This window comes from Cetorhinus maximus, chromosome 7, assembly GCF_964194155.1.
Source record: "Cetorhinus maximus chromosome 7, sCetMax3.hap1.1, whole genome shotgun sequence".
Classification (NCBI taxonomy): domain Eukaryota; kingdom Metazoa; phylum Chordata; class Chondrichthyes; order Lamniformes; family Cetorhinidae; genus Cetorhinus; species Cetorhinus maximus.
Genome location: NC_135885.1, coordinates 5,560,506 through 5,575,323, shown reverse-complemented (window position 1 = coordinate 5,575,323; position 14,818 = coordinate 5,560,506). Strand labels below are relative to the sequence as shown.

General features: G+C 46.9%; 3 protein-coding genes across 10 annotated transcripts in view; 1 reads left to right on the top strand and 2 right to left on the bottom strand.

The window, feature by feature from the left end:
- aamdc (adipogenesis associated, Mth938 domain containing) overlaps positions 1 to 2,209 on the top strand; it is a 112,085-nt gene extending 109,876 nt beyond the window's left edge. For 3 of the 6 annotated variants that reach the window (XM_078544999.1, XM_078545000.1, XM_078544998.1), the window contains one exon: positions 1,121 to 2,209. In XM_078544999.1, coding sequence (XP_078401125.1) covers positions 1,121 to 1,327 — 207 coding nt within the window. In that variant the 3' untranslated portion in view covers positions 1,328 to 2,209. The remainder of the gene's footprint in view (positions 1 to 1,120) is intronic. The other 3 variants (XR_013577073.1, XR_013577074.1, XR_013577075.1) reach the window with 3 other exon arrangements.
- LOC144682565 (BTB/POZ domain-containing protein KCTD14-like) overlaps positions 1 to 14,818 on the bottom strand; it is a 1,380,231-nt gene that overhangs the window by 790,003 nt on the left and 575,410 nt on the right. The window lies entirely within an intron of this gene.
- The window catches only part of ints4 (integrator complex subunit 4), a 445,537-nt gene that overhangs the window by 360,987 nt on the left and 69,732 nt on the right, over positions 1 to 14,818 (bottom strand). The window lies entirely within an intron of this gene.

Sequence of the window (14,818 nt, the reverse complement as noted above, 5' to 3'; positions counted from 1 at the left end):
TAGTAAAACCTCTTGTCAGATCTTTGGAAGAGCTATCCAATTAGTTCCACTGCCCTGCTGTTTCCCCAGAGCCCTGCAAACATCTGCTTTTCAGGCTATAACACAATTCCCCTTTTGAAAGCTATTATTAAATCTACTTCCACCACCCTTTCAGCTAGTTCATTCCACAATATCAAAATGTGCGGTTCCCTCTGTTTGTTTAACAATTACTTTAAGTCTTGTGCGCTCTGGTTACCAACTCTCCAGGAGCGTGAGCAACTTCTCCTTATTTATTCTATCTAAACCATTCATCGTTTTGAACGCGTCTGTCAAATCTCCCATTAACCTTCTCCATTCCGAGGGGGAGCAATCCCAGTTTCTCCAGCCTCTCCACATAACCGAGGTCCCTTATCCCTGGTATCATTCGAGTAAACCTCCTCTGCACCCTCTCCAAGGCCTTGACATCCCTCCTAAAGTGTGGAGCCCAGAATTGGACACAATTCTCCAGCTGAAGCCTAACTAGTGATTTATAAAGACTCAGCACAGCTGCCTTGCTTTTTGTACTCTATACCTCTATGTATACAGGACCCCACATGCTTTTTTTTTTAAACAACCCTTTTAACTTGGCCTGTCAAGGTTCACGTATCGTGTACATCCAACCTCCAGTTCCTCGGTTCTGGCATCCCTTTAAAATTGCTCTGTTTATGGACAGGAGAAAATTGTTTCCCTTGATGGAGAATTCTAGAACCAGGGGACATAGATTCAAGATAAGTGGCAGAAGGTGTAGGGGGGACATGAGGAAGAACTTTTTTTATGCAGAGGGTAGCGGGTGTCTGGAATTCGCTGCCCAAGTTGGTGGTAAAGGCAGAAACTTTAAACTCTTTTTTAAAAAGTACCTGGATCTGCACCTAAAGCACTGTAAGCTGCAGGGCTATGGGTCGGGTGCAGGAAGGTGGGATTAGAAAGGGCACCTGGGTGTCCTCGGGCTGGCATGGACAAGATGGGCCGAATGGCCTCCTTCTGTGCTGTAACTTTTCTATGGTTCTATGGTTTAGTTTATGTTGTCTCTCCACATTCTTCCTTCCAAAAATGTGCCACCACATTAATCAAGGAACCTTATTTTTAATTGTCGTTTCTGTAGATCACCGCTGTGAATCTGAATAACATGCTCTGCCCTGCCGTCTCAGACCCCTTCCATGGACCCTTCTACCGGATGTGGGCATCTGTTCACCAGACTGCGCTGCTGCTGATACACGGGAAGCTGATCATTCTCCTCTCTTGCACTATGTCTCTGCTGACCCGTCACCCCTCCGAGGTTATGCGGCAACGTTTAAAGAAACTGGACTGAGTGGCGCCCCGCTGGAGGAGTTAGCTTGGTGGTACAGGTTAGCACCTGTGGAGGTTAGAGGAATGAGGCCAAGGAGAAAAGGCGAGGTCACTGCAGAACAACAATAAAAAAAAATGGAAAGGCTTCCTGTAGAAACTGGAAGAAAATGAAGAGAATTCAGCGTCATCAGCCAGGACTTTGGTGGAATATCGTGTTGGGTGTCTGGAGTTTTCATTCTGTGTCCACCAACAATGGGCTGAAGAAAAATCACCCAATGCACAAAATTGGATTGTAGATTCCTGCCCTTCTGGCATCAGCTGTACTACACAAGCACTCAGACAAAACTCTTTGCAAAATCAACCTCATTGGACTGGACAGTGTGTCTGGATGGCCGAAGGTTATCCCCCACCCCACCCCCACCCCCATCGTCCCATCAGGTCCTGTTTTCTCAACTCTCAAATGGTCAATGTTCCAGGGGAGGACAAAGAAAACACTTCAAAGGCACTCTGAAGCTCTCCTTGAAGCACATCAGCATTGACATTAATGACTGGGAGGAGCTTGCTACCAACTGTTCAAAATGGTGACAACTTGTCCATCAAGCTGCACCACGGAGCTCTGTGACATTTCTCCAAGAGCTATTATTATATCTTGGCTGAGTTTCAAAAAAAATGACACTTATTTCAGCAGGGAGTTCTGAGTTTACTGCTTGACACTTTAAAGAGGCTATTAAAGGATTAGTTGTCTTTGATGTGTGGTCTGAACAGAAATTTGGTTTTTATACAGGATTAACCACTTGAGATTCTAAAACTTTGAAAGTTTTTCTTGAATGGGAATTTTTTTCACTATCAAATATGTAGGAGTGAGAGCTGTATTAGATTGTTATAAATTTTTTTCTCATCTCCACATGGTTTCTGCGGTCTGTCTATGGTGGTTACTGGGTAATTGGCTATGGAGGGGCCATGGGGTGAGGGGTCATGATTTGCCATGGGGGTATAAGGGGCCTAGAGGGTTGGTGGCACAAGTTGGCATGGAGGTGGCATAGGGCGTGGCACCCGGGTTGGGGAGGGGAGGGGGGGGGGGGGGGGTGGTGGTGAGGGCCTAACAACTTCTTTAAACAACTGGGATGAAGTCCCCGAAAACTAAGGCAGGCCTTCTAACCAGCCTGCCTCGGCACTCGCTCACCCATGTGGCCACCCAGGACCTGCTTCCGGGGTTCGATGGGCCACACTCCATCCCACCCCTGCCTTTCTAGAGCAAAAATTGGATCTAACGGGGGTCCTTGAAACTGAGGCGGGTCAGCCAGGTTGAGACATGCCCCGATTTGAGCTTCTCCCCTCAGTAGCGAAAATTTGACCCGTAGAGTCATTGCAGCACAGAAGGAGGCCATTTGGCCCATTGAGTCCGTGCTATGCAAAATGGACAGAGGCATCATCAGCTGCATGGGATGAAATGCAGTTTGCAGTAAGGCAATTCTTTATCAGAAGTGTTCAAAATGCTTGCAGCAATGATATCACTTGCTCCCCATTCCCTATTTGATTTCTTGATGACTATTTTATATTGTTGGACTGTACTTCTCCCTTCCCCACAAGGGGAAACATTCTCTCTATGTTTACCCTATCGAAACTTTTCACATTTTTAAAAACCTCTATTAGGTCATCTCATTTCCAGGAGTCGGTCAATCCTTTATAACCACATCTTTCTAATATCTAATTCCTAATATCATCACTCTAAATCTTTATTGCACCTTCTTAGTGCCGCTAAATCCCTTTTGTAATATGGCAACCAGAAATTTACACAGTACTCAAAGTGGCCTAACCAAGCTTAAGTGATAACGAAGGTCGCACCATACTGCCTGGCCCACTGAGTATTTTCCAGGGTTTTCTGCTCTTCCTTCACATTTCCAGTCTCCGCAGTGTTGTGCTGTAGGCCAGATTCCATGCTCAGCTCCAGCGTTGGTGGGGTTGTGAATGCATAACCTTTTGACTCAGAGTGCTACCATTGAGTCACTTGGCACTAGATGTTATAGGTCCTGCCAGATATTAACGCTGGCACAGGAGCTAATCATTACACAGCGGAGAGCAGTCTTGGTGGAAAGGGTTCACTCCGACTGGTGATGGGCAATGGTGGTCCCCTATGGCACCAGCACTTAACACGATCTTTTTAATTCCATGCTGCTTCCTATCCAAAGAGGCTTTAACCCCACTTATTTTAAATGGGTTATCAGTTAAAGAGTTTGGATGTTAGTATTTCAGGAAAATTATCAAAAGAATGGTAATGCTAATTTTCTTTTGTAAAATTATTTGTGCTGAGTATTCTGTTTGTTTTTTGTAACAAAAATATACACTTGCAATACAATAAATTTATCATTCTACCACACAATTAAAAAATTTTTTTTTTAAATAGGATGTGGGCTTTGCTGGCTGGGCCAGCATTTATTGCCCATCCATAATTGCCCTTGAGAAGGTGGTGGTGAGCTGCCTTCTTGAACCACTGCAGACCATGTGGTGTAGGTACACCCACAGTGTTGTTAGGGAGGGAGTTCCAGGATTTTGACCCAGCGACAGTGAAGGAACAGGTGATATATTTCCAAGTCAGGATGGTGAGTGACTTGGAGGGGAACTTTCAGGTGGTGGAGTTCAAATGAGTCTGCTGCCCTTGTCCTGCTAGTTGGTAGAGGCCGCGGGTTTGGAAGGTGCTGTCGAAGGAGCAGGTTCGCTGCGTCTTGGAACAATCAGCTCTGACTCCCTTTCAATGAAGGCCTTGACTTTTCAAATCTGATTTTCCCCGGTTGCTGCCCAGCACACATGAGGGACGACCGAGTCCCAATCGCACACATTCATTTCAAGATATTCTCTACCTCAGAGGGCACTACATTCGAGACGGAGATCGCAAGGTTTCTGGATATTAATGAGATCATGGGATATGGAGGTAGTGCGGAAAAATGTTGTTGAGGTGGAAGAGCTGCCATGAGCTAGTTGAATGGCGGAACAGGCTGAGGGCCCAAATGGCCTACTCCTCTTCCTATAAAGGAGCGGCCATTTAAGACTGAAATGGGGAGAGAGATTTCTTCACATCTTTGGAATTCACTGCGCCAGAGGGATGTGGATGCTCAATTGTTGAGTACGTTCAAGGTGGAGATCGATAGCTCTTTGGACACTAAGGGAGTCAGCGCATGTGGGAACGGGCTGGGAAAGTGGCGATGGGGGTAGAAGATCAGCCCTGTTCTTATTTGTTCGCGGGTCAGACTCGAGGGATCATATGGCCTTCTCCTCCTGTTTTTTTTTAACTGTAAAGGGTGACCCAACCCCAAAACGCACAATGGCAAGGGGGAGGACTATCCAACCTCGCATTCCTGCTTTGCCCATTGGAAGGGTAGATTGAAATTCTGGGCACAATAGCAAGTCTGAAAACTTCCAGCATTACAGTAACAAAGTCCAGTTCTTGGAATTTTCATGTAACGTTCCGAACTCTGCGATCACACAATAGAGCAATCAGTGAATCCATTCCAAGGAGCTTCTACTCTTTTGTGACAACAGGAACCTCTAGAACCATAGAAAAGTTACGGTGCAGAAAGAGGCCATTCAGCCCATCGTGTCGGCGCCAGCCATAATAAGAGAAAAAAGAAACTCGCCGCTCATTTTTAATCCCACTTTCCAGCGCCTGGTCCGTAGCTCTGCAGGTTACAGCACTTCGGGAGCAGATCCAGGTACCTTTTTAAATGAGTTGTGCGTTTCAGCCTCAAGCACCAACTTAGGCCGTGAATTCCAGACGCCCACCTCTAGGTGGAAAAAGATTTTCCTCATGTCCCCTCTAATACCTTCTACCAATCAATTTAAATCTATGCCCCCTGGTAATAGGCCCCTCAGCTAGGGGAAACAGGTCTTTTCTGTTTACCCTATCTAGGCCCCTCATAATTTTGTACACCTCATTAAGATCACCCCCTCAGTCTCCTCTGTTCTAAGGATAACAACCATAGTCCAGCCAATCTTTCTTCACAGCTGCAATTTTCAAGCTCCTGGCAACATTCTTGTAAATCTCCTCTGTACCTTCACCAAAGCAATTATGTCCTTCCTGTAATGTGGTGACCAGAACTGTACACAAAATTCCAGCTGTGGCCTAACCAACATTTTATACAGTTCCAGCATTACATCCCTGCTTTTGTATTCAATACCTCGCCCAATAAAGGAAAGCATTCCATATGCTTTCTTTACCACCTTATCCACCTGTCCTGCCACCTTCAGGGACCCGTGGACATACACTCCAAGGTCTCTCACCTCCTCTGCCCCTCTCACTATCCTCCCATTTATTGAGCATTCTCTACCTTTGTTTGCCCTCCCCAAATGCATGATCTCTCACTCTTCTGAATTCAATTCCATTTGCCACTTTTCTGCCCCCTCAACCAAACCATTGATATCATTATGGAGACAACAGCTACCCCCTTCACTATCAACTACGTGGCCAATTTTTGTGTCATCTGCAAATTTCCCAATCATGCCTCCAACAATTTGTCCAAATCATTAATATATACAACAAACAGCAAGGGCCCCAACATGGAGCCCTGTGGGACACCACTAGAAATCACTTTCCACTCACAAAAATATCCATTGCCCATTACCCTTTGTTCCTTTGTTTCCTGTCACTGAGCCAATTTTAGAGTCATAGAGTTATACAGCACAGGAACTGGCCCTTCGGCCCATCATGTCCATGCCGGCCATCAAGCACCTATCTATTCTAATCCCATTTTCCAGCGCTTGGCCTGTAGCCTTGTGTGCTATGGCATTTCAAGTGTTCATCTAACTACTTCTTAATTTTGGATCCAACTCGCCACCTTCCCCTGTATCCCACGAGATCTCACTTTCCTGACCAGTCTGCCATGTGGGACCTTGTCAAATGCCTGACTGAAATTCACATAGACAACATCCACTGCACTATCCTCATCAATCCTCCTTGTTACGCCCTCAAAAAATTCCACTAAGTTATTTGGACATGATCTTCCCCTAACAAAACCATGCTGACTATCCCTAGTTAATCCAATCCTTTCTAATGGACAGCTTGTCCTGTCTCTCATAATTGCTTCCAATAATTTGCCCACCACTGAAGTCAGACTGACCGGCCTATAATTTTCTGGTCCAACCCTCGCATCCTTTTTATATTTATCTTCATTGATTTAAATTGGTTTATTAAATATAGTTACTCACTTTATGTTGACTTTACTGTCCCAAAACGTTTCACACTTAAATGTAACACACCAGAATCACTGGATTGGGAACGTGAATCTAAACAATACTTTTTAATCGAGCTAAAAATGGTACTGTGAATCTTTAATTGTTGAAGATTGGAATGTTTGGAATTCTGGACTTAATGGAGAGAATGTGAACAAGCCCGAAAGCGTTCAGAAATGAGCACTGAAACTGACCCTAGGTAACATGTACCAAAGTTACTCTGGCCTGAATTTTACCCTTGGCAGACACGCGTGTGATTGGCAGGCCTGGGAACCAGTCAGGAAACAGGCCCCCGGCCGCAATCGGCCCACGACCGCAGTTTCATGCAGGCTGGCCAATTAAGGCCCGGCCAGCATGAAACGCGTCTTCCCAAAGGTTGGGAAGGGTTGGGCGGGGGGCTATTGGGCGCTGGGTCCAATGGCGATACCGCAGGCGGCTCCCTGAAGTCCGCCAGGAAAGAATCCTATATTCTGTCTTCTGGGGCAGAATTTTCTGGCTGGCAGGCAAAGCGGTCAGGTCCACGCCGCCATTTTACGCGGCTGGGCGCTCCCGGGGTCAGCGGGAGTGATGCAGGTGGCAGTGGGACAGCAATCGCTGCCGGGTCCAATGGCGACCCGGTGGCCTGTTTAAAAAGAGCTCCTGCAGCCTTCCCAAGGCTGAGCAACTTGTCCTCAGGAAGGGCTGAGTGGGCCATGCAGGAGGGGGCACTGTACCCCTTGTTTTTCCGATGATTGCCTTGCTGCCCTCCTCGAGGAGGTGGCAGCACATCGGGAGGTGCTCGTTCCCCAGGACAGGACAGGACAGGAGGAGGCCTCCTCCCCACATGACGAAACATGCCTAGGAGGTGGTAGCGGAGGTCGTCAGCTCCCACGATGTGGTGCGGCGGACCTGGATCCAGTGCCGCAAGCGCTTCAACGACCTGCTGCACACGGGAAGGGTGGGTACCATGTTGGCATCGTTCATGTCAATCAGCAGGTAGGCTTCCCCCCGCCACCCCCCCCAAAAGTCTGAGTTTCTTGACTGCATTGAGACATTGATGGCATGTGTCTGTCGCTGGGGTGGGCCAGCAGATATTCCCCATGCCGAGGTCAGCCTGAGAGGGTGGAGATGAGACGGGTTCTGGACCTGCAGCATATGGTGCGCTAAGACCTACACAAGTGTCTTGGGGGTGACCTGGAGGATCTGCACCCAGGCGTAGTGCTGGAACGTGATGGCGTGTGGGGAGCACATCTTCAGAATGGTTCTCTCTATCACCACCCTTGTGGAGGTGTGGCTCCTGTTGTTACAACTACTCTGCCTCTGTTCTTGAGTGACGGAGAGACATCCTGAGCCGCCTTTTCAATGGATAGCCCTTGTCACCCAGCAGCCATCCATCCAGTCGGGCTGGAGCACTGAAGAGCCTCGGCACCTGGGAGTGTCTCAGGATGTACGTGTCATGGGAGCTGCCAGGGGACCTTGCACAGACTTGCAGCATCTGCATCTTATTGTCACAAACTATCTGGACATTCATCGAGTTGAACCCCTTCCTGTTGACAAAGGCACCCAGCTGACCCGCTGGCGTCTTGATGGCCACATGTGTACAGTCGATGGCACCCTGGATGTGGGGGAACCCAGCAATCACTGCAAAGCCTCTGGCTCACTCAGCCTGGCTGGCCTCATCTATACAGAAATGAATAAGTATCATTACCCGCCTGAACAGAGCATCAGTCACCAGCTTGACGCAACTGTGGACAGCTGCTTGGGACACTCCACAAAGATCTGCCACTGACCCCTGGAAAGAGTCTGAGGCATAGAAGTTGAGGGCCACTGTGACCTTCAGTGTCACTGGTATGGGGTCTCCACCCGCACAGTTGGAGGTGACCTCAGGCCCAATCATCTCTCAAATGGAGGTCACAGTCTCCCTCGGCATTGCACCTTGGACATATCGAGGTAGCTGCATCGCTGCCTGTAAACCCTGGCAGCAGGATAGTGACGTCTTCTGAGGCCCCTTCCGCCTTGGACTACCTGCTGGCCCTGCGCCCCTTGTGCCTGCGCCTCTCCTCCCACAGGACCCTCCCCTGGAAGCTGCATTGGGACACCTGGCCTCCTCTCCCCTTCTGCCCCTCTCTTCCCCCTCAGAGGAGGTGCCTCCAGCAGAGACCACAATCCCTATTACCAGGGTAACAGAAGTCTGTCTGATACCTGGAAGGGTCCACACGGTCAAAATCCTCCGGGGACCTTGGAGACACCAATGAGTCCTGAAACGAAGCCTGGAAATGTTTAAGAATGAAGCTCAGCACAGAGGTAAAGCTGTCAAGTTCAAATAAGTAACCAGCAGCTACTCACACTGGCAGTGCTGCTGACCCTTTTAATCCTGCCCTTGGGTGAGGTTTTGAAAACGTGGGCTGCCCACCTGCCTGCCTGATGAGCGTGAAATCGCGTGGGCAACGTAAAATCTGGGTCCATTGGGTTTTTAATTGCCTTAAATGGCCTTTTAATTGATGGCAGGAGCAGCTCCGACACGCGCGCGCCCATCAACCTGAAGATTGTGCAGGTGCGGGATGATGTCGGGGCGCTCACCCGATGTGCGTGCGATTTTACACCCAATGGGAGTGGACGCGGGCCCGCCCGCAAAGGGGTATAATCCTGCCCTCTGACACAAACAGCTATGTGTTCCCCTACCGAAAGGCAGAAAAAGCTCTGTCTGGACTTTAATAGAAAACCCTTGAATCCCACCTCCCCTCGCCACTCTCTCTTTCCACAACCACACAAAAATAAATGTACCATGGAACTGAGAAAAGACCGCATTCTGTAAATAAGATGTAGAACGAACAGATCAGGAGACAATGCCCTGCTTTATAAGCCTCATAAATACTATGTAAACGATTGAGAATGTAAAGGAGCTCAGCCTGACATCTAATCGATGGACTTTAATACAAGTGCAGTAGATCTTTCATTTTTATTCTGTTAATTAAGGAGGCCTGCATTTTGCAACGTATTGTAATTATTTGTATTCTGAAATGTTCATCATCGTGCAATCCTTTCATTTTACTTTCATTTTAATGATTGTCTATAACTATGTTATGAATTATGATTACTTGTTTGCTTTGTATCATCACCGCAACTCAGCACCCTCTGCCAAGAGGATTTTTCAATAAACCCATTAATCATCTATCTATTTATCTGTCTGTCTATCTAGCTTAGGGTCTAAACAGCTGAAGGATTGGCCATGAAATCCTGGAATTCAGCCACTCTTCCCCTCCCCAAGAACAAATCCAACTGTGAATCTGACCTGCTCTTGTAGCCACAATATTTATATGGCTAGTCCAGTTCAGTTTCTGCTCAATAATAACCCCAAGGATGTTGATAGTGGGCGATTCAGCAGTGGTGATGCCACTGAACACCAAGGGGTGATGGTCAGATTCTCTCTTGTCGGAGGTGGTCATTGCCTGGCACTTGTCTGGCGCAAATGTGACTTGCCACTTGTCAGCTCAAGCATTCGAAGCAGCTTGTGTAACAGTTAAATGATTGAAAATGCTAATGAAATGTTAGCCTTTATCTCCCGGGGGTTGGGGGAGGGCCCGAAAGACAAAGGGAAGTTATGTTACAGCTGTGCAGAGCTCTGGTTGGACCGCATCCAGAGTAACTAAATTCAAAACAAAAACAGAATTACCTGGAAAAACTCAGCAGGTCTGGCAGCATCGGTGGAGAAGAAAAGAGTCGAGGTTTCGAGTCCTCACGACTAAATTCAATCTGGGCACACACCTTGGGAATGAGGTATCGGCCTTAAAGGAGGTGCAACAGATTCACTAGAATATACAGGGGCCAAAAGAGTTAAATTATTAGAAAAATGTTCCTCAGACTAGTCTTGCAATCTCGCGAGTATAGACAATTAAGCTGGTGATCCAATTGAGGTGTTTAAGACGATTCAAAGATATGATAGTGTAGATCGAGAGAAACTAGTTCCGCTGATGCCAGAGGCGGTGATTGGTGGTGGGGAATGGTTCTAGAACATGGAGGCATAACCTTTAAATTTTCATTCAACACCTGCTCACTGCTGACCAGGGGGAGGCTTATCACCTGGATCACCATCTCCTGTCAGAGATATGTTCCTGTGTGAGAAGTCAGGAGTGCGATGGAATGCTCTCTATTTACCTGGATGAGTGCAGCTCCAACAGCACTCAAAATGCTCAACACCATCTAGTCTATTTGATTGGTATTCTATCCAACAACCTAACATTCACTCACTCTACCACCAATGTTACAAGATGCACTGCAGCAACTCACCAAGGCTCCTTCGACAGCACCTTCCAAAACTCTGAAATCTAGCACCTAGAAGGACAAGGGCAGCAGATAAACAGGAACACCACCAAGTTCCCCTACAAGCCACAGACCATCCTGACTTGAAACTATATCGCTGTTCCTTCACTGTCACTGGGTCAAAATCCCGGAACTCCCTTCCTAACAGCATCTACACTACATGGACTGCAGCGCTTCAAGAAGGTGGCTCACCACCACCTTTCTCAAGGGGCGATTAGTGTTGGACAATAAATGCTGGGCCAGCCAGCGATGCTCAATCGAATGAACAAATAATGAAAAAGACGACAATGATTTTGGTTTGTGCAGGTTCAAACGAGTCTCGGGTGAAGGGGACTCAACAAAGGAGCAGGCTCCAGCTCCAACTGTGCAAGTTTTGTAATTGTTTGGAATTTGGGTCTTAATAGGTGCAATCAGGCTCAGTTTCTACCGCACTGAAGTCTTGGTTGTTATTGCACACGATGTGGTCTCCTCTACATTAGGGAGACAAAAGGCAGACTGGGTGACCGCTTTGCAAAGCACCTTCGCTCAGGCCGCAAGCGTGACCCCGACCTTTCTGCTGCTTGCCATTTAAATTCATCACCTTGTTCTTATGCCCACATGTCCGTCCTCGGCCTGCTGCATTGTTCCAGTGAAGCCCAACGCAAACTGGAGGAACAGCATCTCATCTTCCGATTGGGCACTTCACAGCCTTCTGGATTCAACATGGAGTTCAACAACTTCAAAACCTGAACTCTGTCCTCCATTTTGAATTTTTCTACCCCCCCACCCCCCCGCCCCCTTCCAAGTGCCAGCCTCCATCTTCTTGTCACGTCTTTGCTTTCACACAGCACTGACCCTTTTTCTGGTATTAACATTCTATTTTGCTTTCATACCGTTCTGACCTTTATTCTGCTATTAACACCTGCCTTAGTCTTTACTAATATCACCTTTGTCGTGTTCCATGACATCCTTGACATTTAATCTCTCTTCATCTCCATCCCATCCCTAAACTTATATTTTTGCTCCACCTACTCCACCCCCTTTTCCAACAGCTTAAAACCCATCACATTTCTATCTCTCTCCAATTCTGAAGAAGTCATATGAACTCAAAATGTTAACTCTCTTTCCTCTCTCCAAAGATGCTGCCAGACCTGCTGAGTTTTTCCAGCATTTTCAGTTTCTATCTCCATTGTTACTTTCTGGCTTTGGTACTCAGCACCATTATTTATAAAGCCCAGGACTCCATATGTTTTATTAACTGCTTTGTTAACCTGTCCTGTCATCTTGAAAGATTAATGCACATACGCCCTCAAGTCTCTCACTTTTTGCACCCCCTGTAAAATTGTATCATTTCTGGGGCTTCCTGGCTTTGACGGACTTAGTAACTAACACACGTGGCAGTACTCCACCAGACCTTGGGACATTGATCAGCACTGCTTTAAGGTGAGTTGCTTTCCTACAGTCAGCAATATCCATAAATAGCAAAAGCCTTATGTAGGCACAGGTGGAAGGGACTGATTAATGACAGCTGACCCAGACCCATTAAACTCTTTTATTGCCTGCACGATCCCAGTATCAACAGTCTAATGCTGATAATCAGCTGCAAGAGTGAAGTGGTTTACTTTCCTTAATAAATTAGCTCTGTTCAACCCTGAATCCAATGGCCATATATCAGCAAGCAATTCGAGGGCGTGGTAAGCCTGCCTGTTATTCCCAACAGCCCAAGAACTAACTATAGCTCCTGATGTCTGCATTCCAACTCACATTAAGACCCTGTTCAACCATCATCCACTGTATGCCTTCTGGCCTACACTGGCTCCCAGTCCAGCAATGTCTCAATTTTAAATTCTTACGCTTGTGTTCAAATCCCTCTGCAGCCTTGCCTCACACCCGATCTCTGTAACCTCCACATCTTTCTGAGATCTCCACCTATCTATGAATCTGGCCTCTTGTGCATCCCCGCACTCCCTTCAACCACCACTGGCAGCCGTATCTTCAGCTGTCTAGGTCCTAAACTCTGGAATTCCTTCCCTAAATTACTCCACCTCTCTGCCCTTTAAGATACTCCTTAAAACCCACCTTTTTGGCCAAACGTTTGGTCATCTGTCTTAACGTCTCCTACAAACATATGAATTAGGAGCAGGAGTAGGCCACTCAGCCCCTTCAAGTCTGCTCCGCCATTCAATAAGATCATGGCGGATCTGATGGTAACCTCATGCCTACCCTTCCTAACCTTTCACCCCCATGTTAATCTAGAATCTATCTAACTCGGTCTTAAAAATATTCAAAGGCCCTGCTTCCGCTGCCTTTTCAGGAAGAGAGTTCCAAAGGCTCATGACCCTCATCGCTGTCTTGAACGAGTGACCCCTTATTTTAAAACATGACCCCTAGTTCTAGGTTCTCCCAGGAGAGGAAACATCCTCTCCAACTCCACTCTGTCAAGACCTCTCAGGATCTTAACTCCCTTCTTTGATTCTGTCAATTTTTGTCAGGTGACTCTACCGCGAACTTGAGATGTTTTACTACATACAAGCATACATACGAACAAGGAGCTGGAGTAGTCCAATCAGCCCCTCGAGCCTTCTCCACCATTTCATTAGATCATGGCTGATCTGATAGTAACCCGAAATCTGCATCTCACCTACCCCCGATAACTTTATCACCCCCTTGCTTACCAAGAATCTATCTCGCTCTGCCTTAAAAATATTCAAAGGCTCTGCTTCCACCACCTTTTCAGGAAGAGAGTTCCAAAGACTATCATCCCTCTGAGTGAAAAAATTTCATCTCATCTGTTTTAATTGGGAGACCCCCTTATTTTTAAACAGTGACTCCTAGTTCTAGATTTTTCCACAAGAGGAAACATCCCCTCCGCATCCTCCGTGTCAAGACCCTTCATAGTCCAGATCAGCTACATTGGCACAGATTGCGAGCTCAACGCCTACACATTTCAGTAGCTCCTTACCATAAAGGGCATTGGCTCTTCTCCAAGGTCATCATATAGGATACAAGACTCTGGTCAGACCATATCTGGAAGACTGTGTTCAATTCTGGACACCGCACCTCAGGAATAACATATTAGCTTTTGACAGGGTGCAGTGTAGATTCACCAGAATGATAGCAGGTCTAAAAAGGTTAAACTACAACAAAGGCTGCACAGACAAGGCTTGTGTTCCCTTGAGTTTAGAACATAAAGAGGTGACCCAATTCATAGTTTTTCTTCCACATCAAATTATTTCTTCCTCTGGTGGTGGGAGCCCAGAAAAGGAGGCACAATCTTAAAACTAAAGCTAGGCTGTTCAGCGGTGAAGGATTTCTTCAAATGGGTGCAGAAATCTGGAACTTGCCCAAAAAACATGTTGAGGCTTGGAGTCAACTGAAAATTTCAAAACGGAGACTGATAGATTTTTTGTTAGGTAAGATTATGAAAGGGTTTTGGAACCAAGGCAGGTAAATGGAGTTAAAATAAGATCAGCCTTAAATATTTTCAGTCATAACCCTCTGGGGTAGAGAGAGACTTCCAAAGATTCACCTTTGATTGAAGAAATGTCTCCTTATCTCAGTCCTAAATGATTGGCCCTTATCCTGAGACTGTGCCCCTGTATTCAGTCGGGGGGGGGGGGAAATAACCTCTCGGTGTCTATCCGGTCCAGCCCCTTCTGAATCTTGTATGCTTCATAGATTGACGTCAGCCATGATCTAACTAAATGATGGAAGAGGCTCGCGGGACTGAATTCTATGGACCATCGGGAATAGATTTTTCCTTCACTGTGCTGGAAAAGATCCAGAGCAATTAAGTGATGACTCCCTGCTCTCAGTGCTACTCCTCCACCACTCCTCTTGCCCTTGCAGGGAAGGCGAGTGCCTGCCCACTCACTCGTCCACCACATGGGTTGGGGGGGGGGGGTTTGGGAGCAGGTGGTATCATCCCAAATTTCTTCTGGCGACGAGAAAAATCCATCCCTCCAGATCTTTAATTTTGTGATCGTTGTCAGGTTCCATAATAGATAATCGC